The sequence below is a fragment of the Jaculus jaculus genome, chromosome 15 (assembly GCF_020740685.1).
Source record: "Jaculus jaculus isolate mJacJac1 chromosome 15, mJacJac1.mat.Y.cur, whole genome shotgun sequence".
NCBI classification, from domain to species: domain Eukaryota; kingdom Metazoa; phylum Chordata; class Mammalia; order Rodentia; family Dipodidae; genus Jaculus; species Jaculus jaculus.
In genome coordinates, this window is record NC_059116.1 from 17,215,553 (window position 1) to 17,240,646 (window position 25,094).

General features: G+C 37.5%; 1 protein-coding gene across 1 annotated transcript in view; it reads left to right on the forward strand.

The window, feature by feature from the left end:
• The window catches only part of Znf407 (zinc finger protein 407), a 416,446-nt gene that overhangs the window by 136,123 nt on the left and 255,229 nt on the right, over positions 1-25,094 (forward strand). The window contains exon 4 of the mRNA XM_004654819.2: positions 21,189-21,263. Coding sequence (XP_004654876.2) covers positions 21,189-21,263 — 75 coding nt within the window. The remainder of the gene's footprint in view (positions 1-21,188; positions 21,264-25,094) is intronic.

Consider the following 25,094-nt stretch of genomic DNA (forward strand, 5'->3'; position numbering starts at 1 on the left):
GGCTCTGACATTCTTTCCGCCCCCTCTTCCACAAAATTTCCCTGAGCCACGTTGGGTTCATATTTGGTCTGCTTCACTAATGAGGTGTTGGGGGAGTCTGGGTCTTTGGATCTCTGATTTGGTAGGAGTTGATTTTTCTCTGTGTTGGTCTCCTTCCCCCTTGTGCTGGTATCCGGTTCACCAGGAAAATAGCACCGTTGCTTGTTTCACCAATTTTTCTTAGTTTCAGCTGGGGCCCTTTTGAGGTATGATGTGGTGGCTCTCTCCATGATTGCACTTGTGTGGGCATCACAACAGATTATTTGCTGCCTAGTAGGTTAAACCATGAGTTGCCTGGACAGATGTTGGTCATTTTCTTTCTTTCTTTCTTTTTTTTAGTAATTTTGTTTTTATTTTTTTAATGAGACAGAGAGAAAGAGAGGGAGGGAAGGAGGAAGAATGGGCGTATGAGGGCCTCTAGCCACTGCAAATGAACTCCAGATGCATGTGCCATCATGTGAATCTGGATTACATAGGATCTGGAGACTTGAACCTGGATCCTAAGGCATGTATCTTAATCGCTAAGTCATCCCTCTAGCTCACATTTTTTTTCAATGCTTGTTAAGCTGTTTTAAAATCAACACTACCTCCAAGTTGTTAGTCTCTCAAAGTCCAGTAAGTGTCACTTGTTATATTTTTGTAATGCAGTACTGAGGACACTGTTGTCACACACCTTTGATTAGTTAGCTATGATTTTTACTCTTCTCATTGTGGAGTTTGATTTTAGCCTCTGGCTTGAAACTCTTGAATTTTATGATCTCTAGTCAGTAAAACAGCTCTAAAAATGGATGAATGATATCCTTCTAAACCCTTCTATTCTGTGCATAGTGACATGATGCACACCCTCCGCATGCAGGCTGGAGATTGGGATGCATTTCCTGGTCTCCGTGTTCCCAGGGCTGCTGCCTTGCAGTGGCTCACACTGCGCGTTGCTGTGGAAGGGACTGCTGACGGGCGTTTGACCTCTGACTCCCCCCCCCCACAGCCATTATCAGCTTTTCTTTGTAATAACATAACATTTCTGTGGATTTGGATAGAACTATATTTGATATGCAATGCAATACGTTTTTTTTAAGCAAAACTTGGTTCACTTTTTAAGCAGCAAGTGTGTTGGTTGAGATCATGATAATGTATTTGTCTTTATTATAGTTTTGAGATTATTAAATTATGACATTCTTTGTACTGAAAATTCAAGCATGGTTTTACTGAGCTGCTATGATCACAGTAACCTTCCTGTTTGTATGTTCATAGGTCATGTGTTTTGTTTTCATTGTGATGTGGCATAACATCAAAAAGAGTTAGTTTTTCTAGGTTATTCTAGGAAATGCTCTTCATATAAATTGCACTATCTAAGCGTATTTTAGGAACAGTATAGTTCTTCCTTATTTATGAATGTATGTTCACATTATGGTCTCTTTTATTTTTATTTGCAGAGAGAGAGAGAATGAATGAATGAATGAATGAATGATTGAGAATGGACACATCAGGCCCTCTTGCCACTGCAAACAAACTCCAGATGCATGTACCACTTTGTGCATCTGGCTTTACTGGGATACTGGGGAGTTGAACCTGTGGTGTCAAGCTTCACAAGCAAGCACCTTTAGCCACTGCATCATGTCTCTATTCCCACACGATGGCCACTTTTCACTCCCTTATTGATTGGAGATTTTCTTCATTTGTTACCATAGAGTACTACATGAATAGGAAGGATTAATGTTTTCTTTTTATTTATTTATTTTTAAATTTTTTATTGTATTTTATTTGAGAGAGAGAGAGACAGAATGGGAGCACCAGGGCCTCTAAGCCATTACAAATGAATTCCAGATGTGTGTGTTCTCTTGTGCATCTGGTTTATGTGGGTCCTGGGGAATTGAACCTGGGTCCTTTGGCTTTGCAGGACAAAAACCTTAACTGGTAAGTTATCTCTCCAGCCCAAATTTTCTTTTAAAGTAATTTCAATTTTTCTTATAACTATTTACTTTTTATTCTACAAGTTGAAACAAAAGTTGAGTGTTGTTCAGGGTTGTAGTAGCTAACTAGGTTTTGAGCATTGTACAGTAAAGCTGTATATCCAGAGATGTCGTTAAATAATTGCCTTCTTTTAAGGCTATGGTATTGGAACTTTTCTTTTTCTTTTTTTTCTTTTTTGGTTTTTTGAGGTAGGATCTCACTCTGGTTCAGGCAAACCTGGAATTAACTATGTAGTCTCAGGATGGCCTCAAACTCATGGCAATCCTCCTACCTCTGCCTCCCGAGTGCTAGGATAAAAGGCATGAGCCACCATGCCCGGCATGGTATTGGAACTTTTCTCTTTGAAAATAGACATTACAATTATTAAAAATGGGAAGTATTTTATTTTTTATAGTAGTACTTCTTATTTTGGGGTTTGGATTCATGTAGAAATTTGGGACAAAGTATAGTCAATAACTTGGCTGTTAAAGTAAAATACCAAAAACAATACAAAAGACACATAGGTTGCTTTTAATGTTTTCCTTACTCAAGTTCCCTGGCTGATTCATGTCTATCCCACAGAGGAGCAGTCAAGTTGAGTGCTCCCAGACATAGGGAGCACTTTTATTTCTTGAACCACACCCCATATTTGGAGCTGTAATCACCCCTTTTCACTGTTCAGCTTCATCTTCAGAATGGGAAGGTATCATTACCTCTCAAGCTATCACATAGATTTTTCAGAAGACATGTAACTGGACTTAAATGACTTAAATTGCAGATGTTGATCATTGTGTGGAAGTATAGCTTTTTTCTTTGGGAAAAGGAAACATATTCTTTGCGTTTTCAGATTTCAGGGAGACTTCTGTAGAGAGGAATATAAAGTTGAACTTTTTGAAGTTGGTTGAGTACTGAAACTTCAATACAAAAGAAACACCATCATATTCAGTAAAATAATTCTGAGTCAAAAATAATCACATTTGGCTGGGCTGGAGAGATGGCTTAGCAGTTAAACACTTGCCTGTGAAGCCTAAGGACTCTGGTTTGAGGCTCGATTCTCCAGGACCCACGTTAGCCAGATGCATGAGGGGGCGCATGTGTCTGGAGTTTGTTTGCAGTGGCTGAAGGCCCTGGCGCACCCATTCTCTCTCTATCTGCCTCTTTCTCTGTCGCTCTCAAATAAATAAATAAAAATGAACAAAAAATTTTAAAAAATCACATTTGGATGCTACATAAACCCATATATTGGCTATGGAAACAGAAGTTATATTGTCAGGTAGAATAAATACAGATAATGGGAGGAAGCAGAAAGGGTAGGGTAGGGGGTGGATTTGGTCAGAGCATGTAATAGTATGAAAATGTTCATGAAATCTATCACTATGTGAAGCAATTACATGCCAATAACAGACAAAATAAACAGAAAACAAACAAGAAGATTCTTTTCAAGAATCGTAAGAAATTCAAGAAACAAATGTGGTAATACTGTGAAGTAAAGGTAGGGGTCAGAGCAGTGGTCCAGCTCCTTGGTGCTTCTAGTAGAGCAGGCCATGGGAGGGTCATGCTAAGGCACTTCCAACTCATCTAGACATCCATATGCTTTCTGCTTGATGACTGGCAAGTGCTATAAAAATGTTTCTAAAATCATTTGGAAAATGCAAGAATAAATGGTTACCTTGTAGAGAATTATGAATGTTAACCTGTCAAGTAGGTAGAATATATGCTTCTGACATCATATGACTATTTTTATAACATTTTATTTTTATTTATTTGAGAGAGAGAGAGAGAGGCAGATAAGATAATGGTTGTGCCAGGGCCTGTAGCTACTGTACATCTTTCTGGATATTGAGACATTGTTTAGATAGAGTGATTTAAATTGTGGAAATCAGCTATTACATGAATGTGTGTCTATTTTGGAGAAAACGGGCTGAAAATTATTAATTTCTTTATAGGCTTATAGATCTCCTAGGAGGTTGAGAAGTTTCACTGGAAGTTTATCTAGTGAATACAGGGGTTTCATTAGAAAAGAAACACCATACTGATGAAATAATTCAGAGTCAAACACAAATATCACCTGATTGCAAAAAACATACATAATAAATATATTAGAAAAACAGCATTATTTAAATTTTGTTACGAAATGGAAGCTTTTCTTCATCTTTCCTATTCTGTTCTTTACAAAACAGGGTAATTTAACAAACTTCCCATGATTGCAGGTATCTTTTTGACAAATCATTAGGTTAGGGTTTGGTTTGGTAAGGAAATTCACATACTTGTTTTATGGTAGCTCATCCAATCTTGTTTGTCCTTCAGTAGCACTGAATGAACAAGGGGGCATTGCATGAGTGGGACTAGTCGTAAACATGTGGAGTAAGTGGCTGTTCATTGTGCCCAGGTTAGGAGGCTGCTGTGCACTGGTTCTTCATTTTCATGTCGCCTGTCTCTGTGTCCCTTCTCCCTGTAAGCCTGCTTACTGTCACTGCCTTTAACATGGTACTGATGATCCACATACCAGTGCTTTATCTACTGAGGTCTTTTCCTAGGCCCCTCTCCTCCTTTTTTGCTGCAAAGGGGATATATCATTAGCAATAAGCTGTTCACTTACTGAAAATATAGACTAGCACATGATTTCACCAAGTGATACCTGCACCTAGTCATTTCCTGCTAAGATTCAGAATGAAAATAAATCATTCTGATCATTGACTATTTATGGGGAATAGGAAGATAGCTGAAATGTGGCAGATTATCTTATTGGTATGATATAGTTGTTATGCAGTTAAGTTTCATTAAATACAACCAATGACTACTTTTGTTTTCCTTAAAAACTAATTTCCAGTAAACCATTTTAAATGTTTTTGCTTGACAAAATTTCAGCAAACCTGATTCTGCCTTACTTATATTGCACATGTTTAGATAAGTTTCCTTTTAAGTGTGATTAGAGTCAGGATACACACAGTGGACCTTTGCTTTTATTAATCTGTAAATTATCACTATTTAAAAAATACTTAGTTTGACTTATTTTTTTGTCACTTCCTGAATTGCATACTTTCTTAAAGTTAGTAATTATTTTTGAATTTGCCGTATTTAGTGAGTGTTGACACATTATTTGCTATTGGTGGTGCTGGTTTAGAATGAGTAGCAATTTCACTTGTGTATGGCCAAAATTTAACACCACATCCATGCTAAATAGCATTTGTAAAGCTTACCCTATTGGGTCTCAACAAAAAGTCCATATTTTGAATATTAACTATAAATGGAAATTTCATAGTGAAACCAAGAAAACTGTAACCCATATTCTTTGGGGGAAGAGTAGCATAAAATAAATCACTGAATTTCAGCTCTACCACCACCCAAAGCAAAACTAAGCAGTCAATAGCACAAACATATATGTATAGCAAAACCTAAGTATTTTAGGTGTCATTAAGCAAGTAAATCAAAGAAATTTAATGGTGTCCAGAGCTGTTAAAAGTTTTCCACCTGACATTTACACAGTGATCCATTTAGTGTCCTCCATTTTAGGCTTATGATAGCTTTTAGGCAGTAGGAAATTAAAATCTTAAAAGTGTTAGTTGGTAATTATAGATTATTTAAAAATATTCTAGCTGGGCGTGGTGGCGCACGCCTTTAATCCCAGCATTCGGGAGGCAGAGGTAGGAGGATCACCGTGAGTTCGAAGCCACCCTGAGACTTCATAGTAAATTCCAGGTCATCCTGGGCTAGAGTGAGACCTTACCTCGAAAAACCAAAAAAAAAAAAAAAAAAAAATTCTAAATGTATTTGGAATGATGAAAATATTTTAGAATATTCCTTGCAAGTTTTTAAATTGTTAAAAATTTTAGTGCTATTGAGAATATTTTCCTAGATTACAAGTTGTTTTGATATGCATGTTTGAACATTTATAAGCAATAAAAATTATGTTCACTAATTCTTGAACAGTAAGTTTTATTGTATGGCAGAAATTTTGAAGTGGCTAATATTTTTAAATTTATCCCTTCCTCCCTCCCTTCCTTCCTTCTTTCTTTTTGTTTTTCAACATAGGGGCTCATGGTAGCTCAGGCTGACCTGGAATTCACTGCTTACTCTCAGGGTGGCCTCAATCTCACAAGTGATCCTCCTACCTTTGCCTCCTGGGTGATGAGATTAAAGGCATGCACCACCACATCCAGCAAATATTTTTTTCTTCCTCTGCAATAAGCAGTCCTGATAACTTCTAGTTTATATTTGGCTAGCAATAATGTGAGAGAGTTTATGGTGCTGTTTCTTTTTGAAGATATTCTTTAAATAGCCTTTCAGTGATTAAAATGACAATACAGGTTCAAATAGATGTCATGTGACCTTACTTCACATTTTTATTAAAAACTGCTTAGGAACTTAATCTTAAAATAGTGTAAATTAATACACATAAGTTTTTGATTCTGTTTTAGTTCTGCTTTGACTTTAAATCTAAAGGAAACATTTCTTCCTGTGAATTTCAATATATAGAAAATGAAAAATCTTAATTTTATGGCTGTAATCATAACCAGTACATTAGGTTTCCTCTAATCACATCTTCCATTAGGAAACTTCATTATGGCCGGATCCTGTGATCTCTACATCACAATGAGGAAGGAAGAACGTTATTCCATATGAGAGTTTCATGGCATTTTTACCTGTTGTGGGCCCTGTCATGTCAGAAGTGTTGTACACTGACTTCTGGACTAGCTGCTGGACACGAGCAGCCACGGTGTCTCTGTGTGCCACCACCTCATGTCACTTAAAGCACTCCCCGAAGCCAGTCTTTGTGGCAGAGGCCTAGATGAGGTCTTCATGGGTGCTGACCATAAAAAGTTCATCAAAGTAATGAGGCGAGGAGAGAGCTTGGTGCTTGTGGGCAGAGCACAGCACCAAGGAGTGTGAACTGGCTCCAGCTGTGACAATAAAACAGCAGGTGGCTGCTGTCATTAGGGGTGGCAGATGAGGCAGGGGACTCACATTGAGCCACAAAACTCTCATTTGTTAGCCATCGCCACTGTACCATGCAAAATAGCTTCCATCTCAGTCAATTTTACTTTGCAAAATATTATACATAGCCATAAGAATATTAGAGCGCAACACATACAGGTCTTCCTTCCTCTCCATTCTCCTCCTCTCTACTCGCCTCCCTCCTTTCTTTTTATCTCCTCTGCATTTGGCTGTGCCCTCACCTCCATCTCACCTTACCTCACCTTACCTCAATCACCTCACCTCACCTTCCTTTACCTCCAGGCCTTTTGTTCCAAAAAACTATATCTTGTCAATACACATTGAGTGTGGCCTGAATTAATTCAGTAAGGTGTTAGAATTTTAAAGCTGTCCCTGTCATTTTTGTCAACTGGCCACAATTGTTAGTTTGCATCCCAGGCAGTTTATCATGTTGGTAGCTGTAAACTTAATTGAGAGGCCTTGATTGTAGATCCTACTATTCCTGTCTTTGTGCAGAGTTTAGAAACTCTGTGAAAGGAAAAGAGGAAGCAACACAGTTTTCAGAAATGTTTTCACAAATTGATTGAATTAGATGCTGTCCTACAGATGTTAGAACTTGCTTGTTTTCTGTATTTCAATTCGAATGTAAAACAAACCATTCTATTATTAATAGGTAATTTGGTAGCTTCTAGTACCAGTATGTCATGGTTGAAAAAACAATTGTAAGCCGAGTTCTAATGTCTTATTTGAGAAGTAAAATTCCGAATAATAAAAGAATTCTTTTTGAATCCAGTGGGTAGAGGAAATTAAAGAAGTATGGTAGTAACTGGAACAGTAAAGCATCTTATTTCCAAGTGTGAAAGTTAGATGCTGTGAAATTCCTTTGCCTTGTTTTTGCACTCTTGCAAAGCAATTGTGAGGTCTAAATTCATTGAACAAACTAATGTATCGTTGATATACAGCCCACTTTAGGCTAATTCAGAGAAGAAGTACTACCAGTAATGCAGCATTAAAAGATTACAGGCCAGTTACTTTGCAGAATGTCTGTCATTGTCTCTATCTCAGTTGCAAAAGACATATTTTAATGCATTTGTGTGTGCATGCTTGCACATGTGGATCTATTTGAGGTCACCCTTCTCCATGTTTGTTGAGTTTCATTAATGTTGAAGATATTGGTCATCATTCTTCATTTTTTCATTCTCTGCTCTGTATTTTTTGCCTCCTTCCTTCTCTCTCTTTCTCCCCCACTCCAGTTCTACTTGACATAATGGTATTGTATACTTCACTATTTATTTTCCTACTTTGCACATAGTCCTTTCTCTTTCTCCCCTCCCCTTTCTTTCATCCTGTTCCTTAGATTGGCTCTAAATACTTTTATTTATATTCACTAAGTTTTTTTTTTCTTATTCTGGTCATGTCTGTTCTTGATCATCATTTATTTTACTTTTCAATTACAGTGAATTCTTAGTTCATTCTTTTATAGTTTAAAATCCAGTTATTGATATTCTCTACTTATTGATCCATTGCTCTCTTTAAATTCCTCTTCTTCCTACTTATTTTCTAAACATGGTTATCATACTAGTTGAGTTGGTAATTTGGTATACTAATTCTGTTGTGTGAGATTCTGAAGGAACAGTTCAGGTAGGTGTATCTTTTTAACACTTTATTTATTTATTTATTTTGAGATAGGGTTTTGCTCAGGCTCACCTGGAATTCATTATGTAATCAATCTCAGGGTAGCCTCAAACTCAACAGCAGGCCTCCTACCTTAGCCTCCAGAATGTTGAGATTAAAGGCATGTGCCAAATGCCTGGCATTTTAATATTTTTCTAACGTACTGATTGACATTCTAAGCAGAAATGGTATAATGTTGCTGTTTTCCACATAATTGCCAAAACATTTAACTGTCCTTTATCTTCTCTTCCCTCTCCCCACCCTCCGCTTTGAGGCAGGGTCTCATTCTGTTCCCAAACTGGCCTGGAATTCATTATATAACCCAGCCTTGCCTTGAACCCATGGCACTCCTGCTGCCTCTGTCTCTGCCAGGATTAGTGCTGTGTACTAAATCATGTCCCCACTTTTCTCTCTGTGCAGGTCGCTATAGAGCATTTACCAGGAAATATTCTTTTTTTTCTTTCTTCCCCTGAGGTAGGGTCTTGCTGTAGCTCAGGATGAACTACAGTTCACTATGTACTCTCAAGGTAGCCTTGAACTCATGGCAATCCTCCAACCTCTGCCCCTCAATTACTGGGACTAAAGGTGTACGCCACCATGCCTAGCACCTGGGAATATTCTTACACATCATGGGAGCTCTCCCTGACCCCAGTCTCTATAATGCATTGTCATTATTCTGACATTGAAATCCACAAGGAATGTAGTGGTGGAGTTCAGAATGATATGAGGTAGGATGAGTAAGAACTGGCTGGAACCTACACAGGCTCCTCACAAAGGTGTTCTGTGTTCCTGCAAAAAATGGGTTCCTTCCTAAATGACGTATTCCTAGCCTAACAGTCTAGGAGTTATGAAGCTGACTCAGGCAAGGCTCAGGGTTGGTGTTCGCCCTGTGATGACCAAACAGCATGTGTGACAACATGTACCAGTGGTTCTATCCTGGGCATGGAAGTCTAGTGTTACATTACTGATAGCCTATTCTCTACCATTGTCTACTTTTCTGTGGTATGTTTCTTTTTAAACCATATTTCATCTTCAAGGACAAAAATCACTTGTATGCTTCTGTTTAATGTGATGTACGTAGAGCCAATATATAGTGAACACTATGCTGCCCTCTCCCTACAGGGGATATTCCAGCCCCTATGTTTTTGGTAAGTGCCCATTCTTTTTATCTTTATATTACCTCTTTGCCATATATAAAAAGTAATCATAGCCGGGAGTGGTGGCACACATCTTTAATCCCAGCACTTGGGAGGCAGAGGTAGGAGGATCGCCATGGGTTGGAGGCCACCCTGAGAATACAGAGTGAATTCCAGGTCAGTTTGGGTACAGTGAGACCCTACCTCAAAACAACAACAAAAGAAACAAAAAAGTAATCATAAAAGTAGCATTTTCAGTATATAATATTTTACACGACAAAGGTACTAAAAATACGAAAGCAATAAATTTTGACTTTATTATCTTAAAACATTCATGTCTTTTGTTTGTGTAGATCATTATAGGAAAATAGTTTAGACAGGTTGCAGTAAGTTGCACTTCTGTGCCTCTTCTTAAATCTCTGCATGTTTTTGATCGGATCATCCCATATAGATTAAGTCATTCAACATTTTATGTACTATTAAGTTCCATGGAAGATGTTTGCCTTCCTTGTATGTAAATACTGATACAAGACTCAGAGCACTCCTGCGTATACTGTGCTAAGCGCATGTGCTTGTGAATAGATTGTATCCTTTCGCATTCTCAGTTTTGGGCTCTTATTTATAACAATAGATAGACACACTAAGTATGTGTGACCAGTATTTCTATTCATTTTCATGTAAATCCTTAAGGGCATACTCAGTTTGTAGATAATTATTTTAATAGCAATAAGACAAAAGTTGTCTTCTTAATTTGTCTTAAAATTACATGAAGTGCAGGTACAGGTCTTGGGAATAGTGTCATTGACTCTGAAACCTGTGGTGCAGACTTCTGAGAGATACTCTGTACACCCACAGGCTTCTTCAGCGGGTGCCAGCCTGTGTGTGGAGCTCTGAGCCAGTAGTCTGTCCCGCATTCCTCTTAGACCAGACAGGGGTTGTGCTGGCCCATCATTTCCCCATCGACAGCTGCTCTTCTGTATCTTTTTAAAAATGTCAGTTTACATACAATTTCAAGGAAGACATTTATAAACAAATTACATGTAAAAGTAGAAATCCATTTTTTGGTAGATTTATTGATTAGTATTTTATTCCTTGACATAAACACCCTTGTGTATTTTAGCCTGTGCTTATTTAATCAATAAGGACAATACCAGAATTACATGCTTCAGTAGAGTCTTAATTTATTAATAGCAATCATTTATTGAATTACTTTATTTCTTGAAATACCTAGGCATTTTACTTTAGGCTTCTATTATCTACATATGGATATATTCATCTGTAGTCATTGATCTGTTTAATGCTGCCAAAGTGCTTCAGTTTCTTCTCTCTTTTTTGGAGGGGGATGGAGTCTTACAGCCTCAGCTGTGTTCAACTTGAAATTCTTCTAGAGCCTTAAGCTCCTCAGTAGCTGAAATTCTAACATGTTCCACCATGACCAGAGTTGGGTGGGTTGGGGTTGGTATGTTTGTGTGTGTGTGTGTGTGTGTGTGTGTGTGTGTGTATGTGTGTGTGTATGTATGTATGTATGTATGTATGTATGTATGTATGTATGTGCGTGCCAGGGCCTCTGGCCACTACAAATGAATACCAGATGCTTGCGCCAATTTTTATATTCTTCTTAAGTGAGTGACTTGGGAATTAAACTCAGGTTGACAGGCTTTGTAAGCAAGTTCTTTTAACAGCAGAGCCATCTTCCCAGCCCCATTTTTCTTACTATTTATTTATTTTTTGTTTTTTTTTAAATTTATTTATTTATTTGAGAACGACAGACACAGACAGAAAGACAGATAGAGGGAGAGAGAGAGAATGGGCGCGCCATTTCCAGCCTCTGCAAACGAACTCCAGACGCTTGCGCCCCCTTGTGCATCTGGCTAACGTGGGACCTGGGGAACCCAGCCTCGAACCGTGGTCCTTAAGCTTCACAGGCAAGCGCTTAACCACTAAGCCATATCTCCAGCCCCTTTTTGGTTTTTTGAAGTAGGGTCTTGCTCTAGTTTAGGATGACCTGGAATTCACTATGTAGTCTCAGGGTGGCCTCGAACTCATAGCAATCCTCCAACCTCGGCCTCCCAAATGCTGGGATTAAAGGCGCTTGCCACCATGCCCGGCCATTTTTCTTATTTTTAAGTTGAGGTTGTAGTAGGATGTGTTTGTTATAATTGTGTTTTTAAATCTGACAATCTTGAATATTTATTACCCTATTTCAGACGTAGTGTTCTCTCACTAACATTGTGTACTTCATCATTATTTTTCAGTCCTTTTGTGGGTCTTTGCAGAAAGGCCTTTTATCCTGGAGTGATGGAGCTGAGATCCATAGCTACAGTGTGCACATGTGTATGCCCTTGTCTTGTTTCCAGGGCCCTCTTCTGATGGTCTCCTCATCTCTGTAGCGTTGCAGTTCTAAAGTGCTATCTGGGATCTCAACATTACAGTAAGCCCTGGCCATGCTTCACATTTAATCTTCACCACAACCCTTGGAACGGTGAAAGTCCCAGTGTGCAGGCCTAGGTGAGGCAGACCCCTGAGATGAGGCCCATCCTCTGAATGCTTTCTTGTGAGGAGATTCCCAGCAAAACTTCCTGGCATACCTACAGATGATTTCTTACACAGAGCACACGTGAGTGCGTAGCTCATTCCCCTTTGCCATAGTAATGTTTTGCCTTCTCACAGAAGTACCTGATGACAAGTAAAAGAACTCCCTCTGCTCATTACTTGTCCCTTGTCCCCATCCTAGTTTTGGTAGCTCTGTGCTGATGTTTCTTTCTTGAACTGTGTTAGTGATTTCAGTGAGCCTACCTGATGGTCAGGTTCTTTTTGCCTCATGCTTTCTTCAGTTCCTATAAAACTAAGTCTACTCACAACCATATCTGACATCATTTCCTCTTAATTCTATTCTGTAGGATTTCATTGGTTTGGGAAAACCTCATTTTATAGTTTATCATTGGTGCCATAATTTACTAACGTTTTTGGCACTTTAAAAAATAATGATGATAATTATTATTGTTTTTGATTTTTCAAGGTAGGTACTCTGTCTAGTTCAGGCTGGACTGGGATTCACTATGTAGTCTCAGGCTGGCCTTGAACTCACAGCCATCCTCCTTCTTCAGCCTGCTGGGATTCAAAGGTGTGCACCACATTCCCAGCCAACATTTTTTTTTTTTTTTTTTTTTTGGTTTTTTGAGTTAGGGTCTCACTGTAGCCCAGGCTGATTTGGAATTCACTATGGAGTCTCAGGGTGGTCTCAAACTCAAGGCAATTCTCCTACCTCTGCCTCCCGAGTGCTGGTATTAAAGGCGTGTGCCACCATGCCTGGCACTTTTTGCATTTTTAAAAGAATTGTTTTAGTGATTTCATTTCATCTTTCACTTAAGGGCTATGAACCTATCCACCTTCATGCCATTGTTGATGAGAAAACCCAGACCAGCTCAACATGCCTGACGTCTTTCCCTTCACTGCTGCTGCTTCAATACCTCCTTCACTGACTTCCTTTGCTGGTTTTTGAAATGATTTAGAACATTATTGCTGACGCATGCATGCACGTATATGCAAGCACATGCCCGAGTGTATATTTTTGTATCAGCATGCCAGGGTTTCTTGCTACTGCAAACAACAAATGAACATCATTCCCATATGCCACTTTATGTCCACCTTTATGTAAGTGCTAGGGAATCGAACCAAGGCTAGCAGGAATTGCAAGCAAGCATCTTTAAACGTTGAACTATCTCCCTTGTCAGCCATGATTTTTTAGTGTAACACATAAAGGCAGTGTAGTCGACATGTGACTTGAGGCCTTCCATGGATCACAGTTCACAAGATGAAGAAAAATAGTCTTCAGTTTCTGGGCTTAACTTCTGACTGCCACATGCTTTATAGAATTTGGGGAGTGCGTCACTGGTTGGTTGCTTATTTGTAATATGTGATGATGTCAGGTTTGAATGAGTTGGCACATAAACAGCAATGAGTCAAAGCTTGAAGTCCACGTCTCTTCAAATAGAAATATAAACTAAGGCCAGAACAACCTGAATATGGGTCGTTTTCATTATTTAGAAGGCCGATAATATTTGTAAGTCTGTAATGCATTTTATGTCTTGAGGCACGTTGTTATTTACTGTTCTGAGAAGAGTCATACTTGAATTTTCATGGGGGGTTCTTGCTAACTGAAAGTGGGATTAACTTGTAAGACAGTTGCTGAATGCTCTTCATCTTCGTTATAGAGGAAGTTATGTGAACTTGTTGAGTGTGTTTGTAGTATAAAGTTTCCAATCTTGGAAGAGTCTTCTTAGTGCCTTAGCTAACATTCTGTAATATCTAAAAGTACACTGTTATTTTTCACAAAAAGGGTTTTCTTTTGGGAGAAGTGTGAGACTTAACATTTTGTTTATACTCTGTAAATAAATTTTCTAAGTTCTGTTGCTTCATGGGTATTTTCAATAATAAAATATAGCCTTTATATTTCATGGATTAGTACAGTTAACAAGGAAATAGCAATTAGATATCTTAAATATAAAATAATTTTTTTGGCATTTAAAATTATGATTTTTAAAATACAGTCTCATGTGTCTCAGACAGGTTTTGAACTCAACATGTCACTGAAGATGTCCTTGAACTTCTCATTCTCTTACCTCTACCTCCTAAGTGTGGTAATTATAGGTGTCTGCCACCACTCTAGGTTTGTATTGCTGGGGCTTCCTTCATGCAAAGCCAGCACTCTACTGTCTGAGCAACACCCCTTACCTACACTGCTTTTGAATCTAGCTCCTTTCTGTAATATTATGAGTACATTTCAGATGTGGCAATGGTAGCATCTATTTGAAAATTATAACAAAAAAGGAGTCAGCTTTCTTTGGAGGTATATCTGGGGATATTTGAGAATTAATGAAAAGCATAATTATTTTAGACTAACAGTGCTTTTGTAAAGGAGTTTGAGAAATAGAATTTTTATGTTGTTTAATGTCTTCCATGTAGTTGTAGTTTTTGCTCCTTTCATGCAAGGTAAAATATTTGTTAGATATGCATAACTTGGGAGTTCAGTACTTTTTCTTTTCTGTTTTGCTTACTTACCATGCTTGGTAGACTAATTCATTCATGAAGACATGGGTTAGAACCAAAATGGGAACCTGCTTACAAATATATTTTAAATGATGCATACAGTATTTCCTTTCATGCATAATGTAATAAATCATGTATGTTTTATTTAGTATTATATTGTACAACATGTTTTGTATTTTATGAATGAATCATATCAGGTTTCTGATTTCTAACACTTTGAAGTTTAAACAACTCTTGTGTTGTTCATGATAGAACCAATGCAGTCTGTTTCATTTTGCTGGTGTCCTGTCTTTCTGTTGTCTGTTTGCGTATCTATCATCTATCTATCTGTCTGTTTGTCTGTCTGTCTGCCTGTCATCTGTCTTATCTTTATTTAAGCACAGTTATTCTTGATAATAGTCATGTCATTTTTATTGGAATTTGATTTGTTTCACAGGTCATTAATTTTTAGTTTTACTCTTGGTCATATAATTGTACTTTGCTATTAAACATTAATTTTAAATAATCTATTTTCTGTAGCCATTGTTTGATTTGACATTCATTAATTCAGAAGCTTCATATTCATCTTAAAAGCTGTCAGTATACAGTAACATCTTATTTGTGAACACTTCTTTCTGTAATATTTTTAAAATTTTATTTATTTTTATTTTTTATTGGCAACTTCCATAATTATAAACATAATACCATGGTAATTCCCTCTGTCCCCCCCCTTTCCCCTTTGAAACTCCACTCCATCATATCTTGTACCCCTCTCAATCATGATGTCATGATCTTTTCTTCCTGTTATGATGGACTTGTGTAGGTAGTGTCAGGTACTGTGAGGTTATAGATTTCCAGGCCATTTTGTGTCTGAGCATGTTGTAAGGAGTCCTACCCTAACTTTGGCTCTTACATTCTGTTTTTTGTTTTTCGAAGTAGGGTCTCTCTCTAGCCCAGGCTGACCTGGAATTCACTATGGAGTCTCAGGGTGGCCTCGAACTCATGGCAATCCTCCTACCTCTGCCTCCCGAGTGCTGGGATTAAAGGCGTGCGCCACTACACCTGGCAGCTCTTACATTCTTTCTGCAACCTCTTCCACAATGGACCCTGAGCCATGAGAGATGTGATAGAGATGTTTCAGTGCTGAGTACTCCTCTGTCACTTCTTCTCAGCACCTTGGTGCCTTCTGAGTCATCCAAGGTCACTGGCATTTGAAAAGAGAAGGTTCTCTAACCAAAAGTGAGAGTAGCACTAATATATGGGTATGAACATTAAGGTTGTAGATTTTCAGTATCAGGGATGTATTCCCTCCCATGGAGTGGGCCTCTAGTCAAACTAGAGAGTGGTTGGTTAGTTCCCCCATAACAGATGTGCACTTTGGCACCCATTGGCCCATTTGGCCCAGTTGGCCAAATACAAGGCTTGCAGTGTCCACTGTTTGGTATCTTCAGTGGTGATTTCTCTCTCTCCTGTAATATTTTCTTACTTTGCATGAGACTAATTTTTTCTTAGTTACAAGTTCGTTTGATTCAGAGAGTTCTGTATAAAGGTCATGAACATGAACCTACTTTTGCATTTTCAGCTCTTTTCCTTCAAAAAGTCAGACTCACTTATAATCCTTGATCCCCAATTTCCTCTTCTCTCAGGATGAGCTGATCATGCCTTCACTGTGTACTGGTGAAGTTGTAAGGAGTTGTTAAAACAAAGTCATCTGGGGCTAGAGAGATGGCTTAGCGGTTAAGCGCTTGCCTGTGAAGCCAAAGGACCCCGGTTCGAGGCTCGGTTCCCCAGGTCCCACGTTAGCCAGATGCACAAGGGGGCGCACGCGTCTGGAGTTCGTTTGCAGAGGCTGGAAGCCCTGGCGCGCCCATTCTCTCTCCCTCTATCTGCCTTTCTCTCTGTGTCTGTCGCTCTCAAATAAATAAATAAAAATTTTTTTTTTTTAAAAAAAACAAAGTCATCTGCTAACTATGAGGCATAATAGTATGCTTTTTTTTCAGGGGCATGTGCACAGTATGTGTAGTGTTTCATGTATGTGTTTGATGTATGCACATGCATGCCTGTTTGAATACATTTCCCTCCCTCTCCACCTCCAGTGTCTTTGGATTACAATACCCATTCACAACTTTTAGTTCAGTGTGCATGCTTAGTACCTCTACCATGCAATACAGCATACCCACTCACTTCTGTGAATCGGATGTGGGTGACTTGCAAAACATGAAACTCTATAATTCACCTATATTAAATGTACCATTAAAAATTAAAATTACCATCTAACATTAGTAGAAAAATTTCCCATTCACTTTAGGTCATTTTCAGAATTGTTATACCTTATTAATCAAAAAAGATATATTCAGCAAAATAACAAAAAAAATTATATATAACAACAAGTGGCATGAGCTTTTAAGGTCAAGTCATGTTATTTAAAAATATTTCTGGGCCTAGAAGGATGGTTCAGTGGTTAAGGTGCTTGTCTAAAAAGCCTAATGACCTGGGTTAGATTTCCCCCAGTACCCACATAACGCCAGATGCCCAAAATGGCACATGTATCTGGAGTTTACTTGCAATGGCTGAAGGCCCTGGCATACCCATTCTCTGTCTCTTGGTCTCCATCTGCTCACAAATGAATAAGGAGTCCTACCTTTCATTTGGCTCTTACATTCTTTCTGCCACCTCTTTCACAATGGGCCTTGAGCCTTGGAACATGTTATAGAGATACTTCAGTGCTGAGCACCCCTCTGTCATTTCTTCTCAGCTCCATAGTGCTTTTTGAGTCATCCCATGGTCCCTGACATCTGAAAAGAGAAGGTTCTATAACCAAAAGTGAGAGTAGCATTAATATAATGGTATGAACATTAAGAGAAGTGGTTACTGGCCAGTTTGATGAGCATAGTATATACATTTAGCCTGACAGCAGCAAATGTTACACCCTAGGCCTCATGACTACCCCTATTTTAAGTTTTCTATCTTAGGGATGTATTTCCTCCCATGGAGCGGGCCTCCAGTCCAATTAGAGGGTAGTTGGTTTTCACCATGACAGATGTGCCATTATTGCACCCATTGGCTCATTTGGCCTGGCTGGCCAAATATAAAGCTTGCATTGTCCACTGTTGAGTATCTTCATTGGTGATTTCTCTTTCTCCCATTGAACTGCATGAAGAATGGCTTCTTCCAACTTTCCGTCAGCTGGTCTACATGGAGGAGGTTATTAACTCAGTTCCAGCAGGATTTCTCAGTGGCCTTATGGCCCAAGTATGTGGAGTCTTCAGCAATAGGGTCTTACCATCGATTCCTGGTGTGAAACCAAGGGCCTCAGTAATGGCCTGTAATGTTTTGGGTGCATCAGGGACCTCCCTGTCCAACAACTCACTGGAAGATATCCCATCCCTGGCACTAAAAATTTTCTAGCAACAATCTATGGCTCCTGAATGTTCCATTGTCCAAAAAAGTACGTTTCCATATGATTTATTTATATTCTCTTAGATTTTGATTAGCCCTCCGTCCATCTTTCCTTTACTCAGTCCCTTCCCCTGACCTCACTTGGGCCTTTTCACCCTCATTAATCTATTCTTCTACTTATATATATATTCAATACCATCCTATTAGGTACTCCCTTCCCTTCTCTTCCCTTTTATATCTCTTTTCTAGCTTACTGGACTTTGCTACTGAGTTTTCTTCCTACTCACACAGAAGTCCAATCATCTGTAGCTTGGATCCACATATGAGAGAGAACATGCGATGCTTGGCTTTCTGGGCCTGGTTTACTTCACTTAATGGATACATCCATTTTCCTGAAAATTTCATAGCTTCATTTTTCTTTATCGCTGAGTAGAATAATGGATAATGAAGATATTGCACATTTATACAATGGAGTTCTACCCAGATAGAATTTTAACCCCTCCACCAATACTTCAGAACCTCCATTATTTTCTCTCCTCAACTTTCCACCATGAAGTGGACTTCATGTTTTTCATTTTTCCTTTGCTGTTTGTCTCTCTCCCAAGTTCTTAATTTCCCAAGGGCAGCACTTTTCTATGCACTACAACTGCCTAGAGCTATTTTTGACCTTTGGTGAAATTGTGAATTAAAGGGGAGCATGAGTACTTAAGCGCCCATGAAAGACGAGTGTCGTTGCTTAGTGCCACTTGCCCTCGTCATGGCTCTAGGATGGAAAATCTAGGAAGGCATGGCATCAGTGGTCAATTACCATTCTGAGATGAGGTGTGAAGGCATACATGCATGAGTGTCCCTTAGATCAGACCATTCAGTTGAGTAGATTTTCAGATAGGGGTTATTTTTATTTCTGGGTGTATGTAGATTATAAATGTAAAAATATGTTTTATATGGTAGATCATTAGTTTGTAAATGGCAGTAGATGAATAATGGGCTATATTTAATAATCATATCATTGCACTGTTAAATTGGTTGGCAGTTTTTTCTTAGCTAGGCATCCTTGGTTTAAATTCTTTCTAAACTAAGGATTATACTGAAATTTTATACAATTTTTAAACCTAAATATAAAGAATTGGCAATTTAGTCAAATTGTGAATGAATAAATATTTTGCATTTGAATATAATTGTATATTTTCATAGTATAAACATTTCCTGATTTCCCCATAATAGTAAAAATTTGTCATTCCTCTAAATATTTGGAATCTTAAGCATTTGGCAGATGTTAGGATGTTGTGTTTAGTTTTTTCTTGTGTGCAGTATGGTATGTTTGTTTCAGTTCCTCAAACTTTAGCATTTTAATTAATAAGTGTTTTTGTTTTAAAACTGTATTGTGGTTTCTAAATTCAGATGTCTTAAATTGTATGTGGGCATCTATAGAAGCTGTGCTTTGCAACTTTGTGTTTTTAACCTTTGCTCTTTGTTATTGGCTTTATGTTTTTTTAATTATTGTAAAATGGAGGACAGTAGGGAAGTTAGAGCTTAAATGGACTGTTGTTATTACTGTATTCTTTTTTCAAGAAATGAAAAATGTTATTTATTCTGTTCAAATCAAGCAGAAACAAATATAGAAATCTTGCACTGTTATTTTTTGATCACCACTTAATATTATCACAGTTTGATTCTTTAAATGTGATTATTATCTTTCCATTATAATGATTGATGGTATGACCTGTTGTTCATGGTTATAAAGCAGCCATTGTCTATAGTTGTTATTGCCTACTATATAAAAAAGAGTGACTGTCATCTCCAGTGTGCCCAAGTCTGCTATGTGAATAGTCATGGCAAACTCATTTAAAATGTAAATATCACACTTCCTCCTTAAATCGAGGGTTCTCAATGTTCTAGGAAAATAAAGAAAATAGGCTACATCTAAAATAAAAAAAACTATTCAGGTTTAGAAAGTGTTCTGTTCTGCTTTTGTTGCAAATCTCTTTGTGAGGCTACTTTACAGTCTTCACTTTGCCCATTGTGCAAACATGTCCACATGAATTCAGTGTTTAATGTTAAGCATCTTACAACATGCCATTCTGATTTGTAGCCTTTCATATCATAGAATGCTAATTAAAATCATATTTTTGCATATGTCATGCCTTTCATGTACATATGCAAATAAATTCTGTTGCCTTTCAGCTATTAGTAATTAACTTTATGAAGGACAGCTGTAATACATAATTAACAAAAAATGTTTGCAAGCCCTTTTACACTGAAAGTTACAATAGTAATTTTTTTTTTCCAATCAAGTGAATCATTTTAGTCTGATGTGTCTTAATGAAACCTAAATTGTTTTAAATAATTACATAACTTAGTTCTATTGGTGTTGAGCTATGTTTGGTGAAGGCTGTGGCCATAGATTCTTTCCCTTCTGTTTGCCTGTAGAATCAGCAATACTGAATTACATAACTGACTCATATGTAAAATAAAGTAGTATGTTTGAGAGTGTTTTTGTACGTTTTAGTTACATGGCTATCTTATTGGCACTAAAGCACATAGAGTGTGCACATGCATGCATATGTGTCTGTGTGGTAAAGACCCGTAAACGTTTATTCCATTTTTAAAAACCTCCCCAAATCATTATTGTGGTTTAAAAAGCTTCATGAAAGGTATCCATTTTGTCTTTTATAATCTTTTACACATTTAATACATTTCTCAAGTAATTTTGTGATTGAAGTGTGACTGGAAGGGGCTAGTGCACTTAGACTCCTTACACTCTGGCCATTTGATAGTGGAGAGAGTGATTAAGGAATTCTTAGCTTGCCCTAACCAGAAAGGGGATCCATCAACTTAAAAACTTATTACACTGCCTTTACTGTGTATTCAGGCTTCTTGTTTAAAACCTGTGCCACTTTAATAAGCTTTGCAAGCTATGTTCATATATATATAATTTTTTTTAAGTAGTATCCTTAAGTGCTGTCTGTATAAATTTGCAACAGAGTCAAGGTTCAGTTCTATAATTGACTTTCTTTCATTTTCCAGGGTCGCTTTTGTAATGAAGAAGCACTTAAATACTCATCTACTAGGCAAACATGGAGTTGGCACCCCAAAAGAAAGGTAATTTTGAGTCCTATGTATTTTTTATTTAACAGCATAATTGCTTTTATACTTTAGGCTTTACTTAATGAAAGGACTTCTAGAATTTTTATCAAGTCAGCCCATCTTGTTTTGCATTTGTGACATTCTCCTTGAATAGCATACACTCTGTTATCTGCCCAGAAAAATGTGTTAGCACATATTAGGTAAAAAATTTTACTCAAGAAATATTTGAAAAGATTTTTGGGGTGCTTTGGCACCCTCCTAAAACTAGAATTAAGTTGGAGAGAATTGACCTCTGTAAGCACGTTAGCGTATGTTGTGACAAATGTTTTAAAAAAGCAAATGTTATCTGAGGTTTTTTTTTTTTTTTTGTATTTTTATTTCGAAGTTTTAAAATTACATTTCTTGAGTCCTTGTTGTAGACTTAAACATTGCTGATACTAAAAAGGAATGTGCTTGTGTCATCTTCCAAATAATATTCCAGTTGCCATGTCGTGAAAAATAACACTACAATTATTATGTCATCAGCTGCCAGGTTTTCTTTTTCTTTTTCTTTTTCTTTTTCTTTCTTTTTTTTTTCTTGCTTGTATGTCATAATTAGCTTCATCACATACTTAGTTATATTAGGTGAGTTGATACATAGCAGTGTCACCTCAGGTGAGCATGGCCACTTCAGAAAACTTTCTCTTTTAAGTGCACAGCTTTCCCCAGGGCCAGTGGTGGTGCTGGCACCTTTCTGAGGGTAGATGCTCAGCTTCCCTCAAAACCCCCAAGATAGCGTCCAGATTTCTCCAGTTACATCTACATCTCAATATGGTGCCTTTTTTACCACTCGAGAGGCATTATAATCACATGTGAGAATGTGGAATAGCCCTTTAAAACACTTTTAAATTTTGACTCTACCTTTTATTTTTAAATTGGAGTATTGGTTTCCATAACATTATAGTGTGGGCATAAATGAATCGTGTCGGGCTTCTTGTACATGTAATTTTAGTTTCTGATGCTTTCCTTTGTTGCAGTATACATATAATTATAGCTAAAATGTGTGCATTGAGCAGGCATGCCATGGATACATTTTTCTTAAAAGTACAGAAATTTGTATGTTTTAAAAGAGTAATTTAGTCCTTGTGAAAGTTAAGTTTTATACTCATTTAAGTAAAACTGAAAACTTCTGTCTGAATTATGTTTTTTTAAAAAATTTTATGTTTCACTCTTTCTGTAATTTTAGTAAGAAGTGTATTATTCCAATTTTATAGATATGAGTAGTGAGAACCAGAAAGATGCAATATAATTTATGTTTGTTCATATTTCATAGTCTCACCCATATGTAAATATAATAATTTTCTTCAAGTAGTTGATCCCCTCCCTCTATATATTATAACGTGAGTTTGAGTCATAGATTTACTGCTCAGTTTTTCTTTTTACCTTATTCTATGCATTTCAGGACATTTCCCCTTCTCACATATTTTAGTTCCAAACACATAAAGGGAGATTCAAAATCAAGCCAGAAAAGATACGTTGGCTCTAAGGTCACTCCGCTTTCACCTTGTGACCTGTAGGGTGTACGTGTGTTTTACAAGCTCTGTTTACCTTTACAGAGATAGATAGAAAGGGGCCTGGGTTCTTTATTCTTTGAATTATTATGGTTACATATTTTTGGAGGTAGCATTCATCTCAGCCAGAAATCTTTCAGTTTTCTTTTTCCTTAAATTAACTTTTGGTTGACAACTTCTATACATACGTAAAATATTACCCCCTTCATAACTCCTTCCTCCACCTTCCTTTGTTACCCCTCTCCTGTCTGCTTTTCACTGAACCCCTGCTTCTTTCCAACTAGTCCTTCTTTTATTTTGATGGCATTTAAAAATTGCACCCATATTATCCAGGTCTTTTGCAGGTAGCCATAGCTATTGTGAGGTCATGGATGCAATAGACACTTTGTGCCTATAAGATAGTGTTCCAAAGCACTCGTCTCTATCTTTTGGATCTTAACATTCTTCCTGAAAAGTGCCCCCCACCCCCCAGTGGTCTGTCTTGTCTTGGAGGGCATGATAGAGATTTCTCAGTGCTGACCAGTGCATTGTCACTTCTCAGCATGTAGATAAGTTTTGAGTCTCCCTGGTTGTCACCACCTAAATCTTTGAATTTCTTTTCACATTAAGATTTCTTTGTATGCTATGCCCTTTTGCTTGGCATAATTGTTATGTAAAGATGTTGAATCAGAGTTCTGGCAGTTCAGCTGCAGTAGAATTTCCCATAAGGATCTATAGCTGGAGAAGACCGTCATCTAGCATGGTCCCATGGGTCATGCCAAAGCACTCCTCCTTACTTTCTGTTTTTATTTTGAAGAAGTGAGGGAACTATTTGCATGTTGAACTGTCAGTTTAGGGGTAACTTTTCTGAATTATGTTAAACATTTTTCTTACCTATTTGAAACTTTAATGCCTTGGCTATAGTTTTGCAAGCTTGCTATATTTTAATTCTCCAGGATAATATAATCATGTTATTTTTCAAGTTTGGAATTTGATTCTTTTCTGTAATGCATTGCATATTAATCCAAATAGTAATAGAAGTTAGCTAAATAGGGTGTGACAATTAAATTAATAATGCATTTTCTTTCTAAGTATTTAGGCCTTGTGATTTGGCTGATATGTGCAATAATAATTTATTAAAAATAAATTTGTGTACTTGTACTATAAAGTTTGATGAACCAATAAATTTTGTCAGCACAACTATCATTTGAAGAAGAAAAATAACTTTAAATTTGTTTTTTGAAAGAGATATTAGGAACACTTGAAGTAATAGGTTTTCTAAGAATTTAATTTTTATCCCTAAATTTGCATTAAGATAGTATACTACAATATTTGTGAAGTCTTTTACACTTAAACACAAGCAGCTGAATATAGCCACATTAACTCAAATTTTAACATGATAAACTTCAACTAATTTGCAAGTTCATTCTAAAGTAATCCCTATTTTACATGAATAATTATCTCTGCTATATAAAGGAGCCTGAATTTATCTGGGACTCTGAATTCACTCAAACAATCTAGAGAATAAACTTTTGCACAGATACCACATTAGTGCAGCCATGGCAAGTGTCTCCTGTGAACTACAGGTGTGTGACACAGAAATTGGATGGCCTGTGCAGTGTGGTGCCTGGAGTCAGCTGCTTTTGCACCTTAGCCTGGATAGCAGGAAATGGTTTCTTCAGCTCACAAGAGTGTGTACATGTGTGTAAGGTTGGTACCATCTGGAAACATCTGTTCTGGGAGTTCCTTGGCAAGGCTTATTTGCTTATCCAACCACTTCACCAATAAAGAATTTTAAATCTGTCCACAATAAACTGCAACAGTTAAATGACTGATAGCCCAAATATACCTGCTTTCCTTTATATATATATCTTTCTCTATATATAGATATAGATATGTAGATATATACATATATAGATATATAGATAGATATAGATATAGATATATGGATATAGATATATAGATAGATAAAAGAGAGGTGGTGGGGAAAGGAGAGAGTAAAAGAATGGGCACACCAAGGCCTCTAGCCACTATAGATGTATCCAGGTGTATGTGCCACCTGTGCATTTGGCTTTATATGGGTGCTGGGGAATCAAACCTGGGTCCTTTTGCTTTGTCGACCAGCACCTTCACCACTAAGCCATCTCTCCAGCTCCATGCCTGCATTGTTGTAATAAATAGCCAGATTGAAACCTCCGTCTTTCAGGGAAGCCCCGCTTGGATTGCTAAACTATGGCAACTGTGGCCAGGTAGTGCCTGTGGTTAGCATAGCCGTGTGCTATTGTGGGCCCTGCCCAGGGCCAAGACTGCCCAGTGT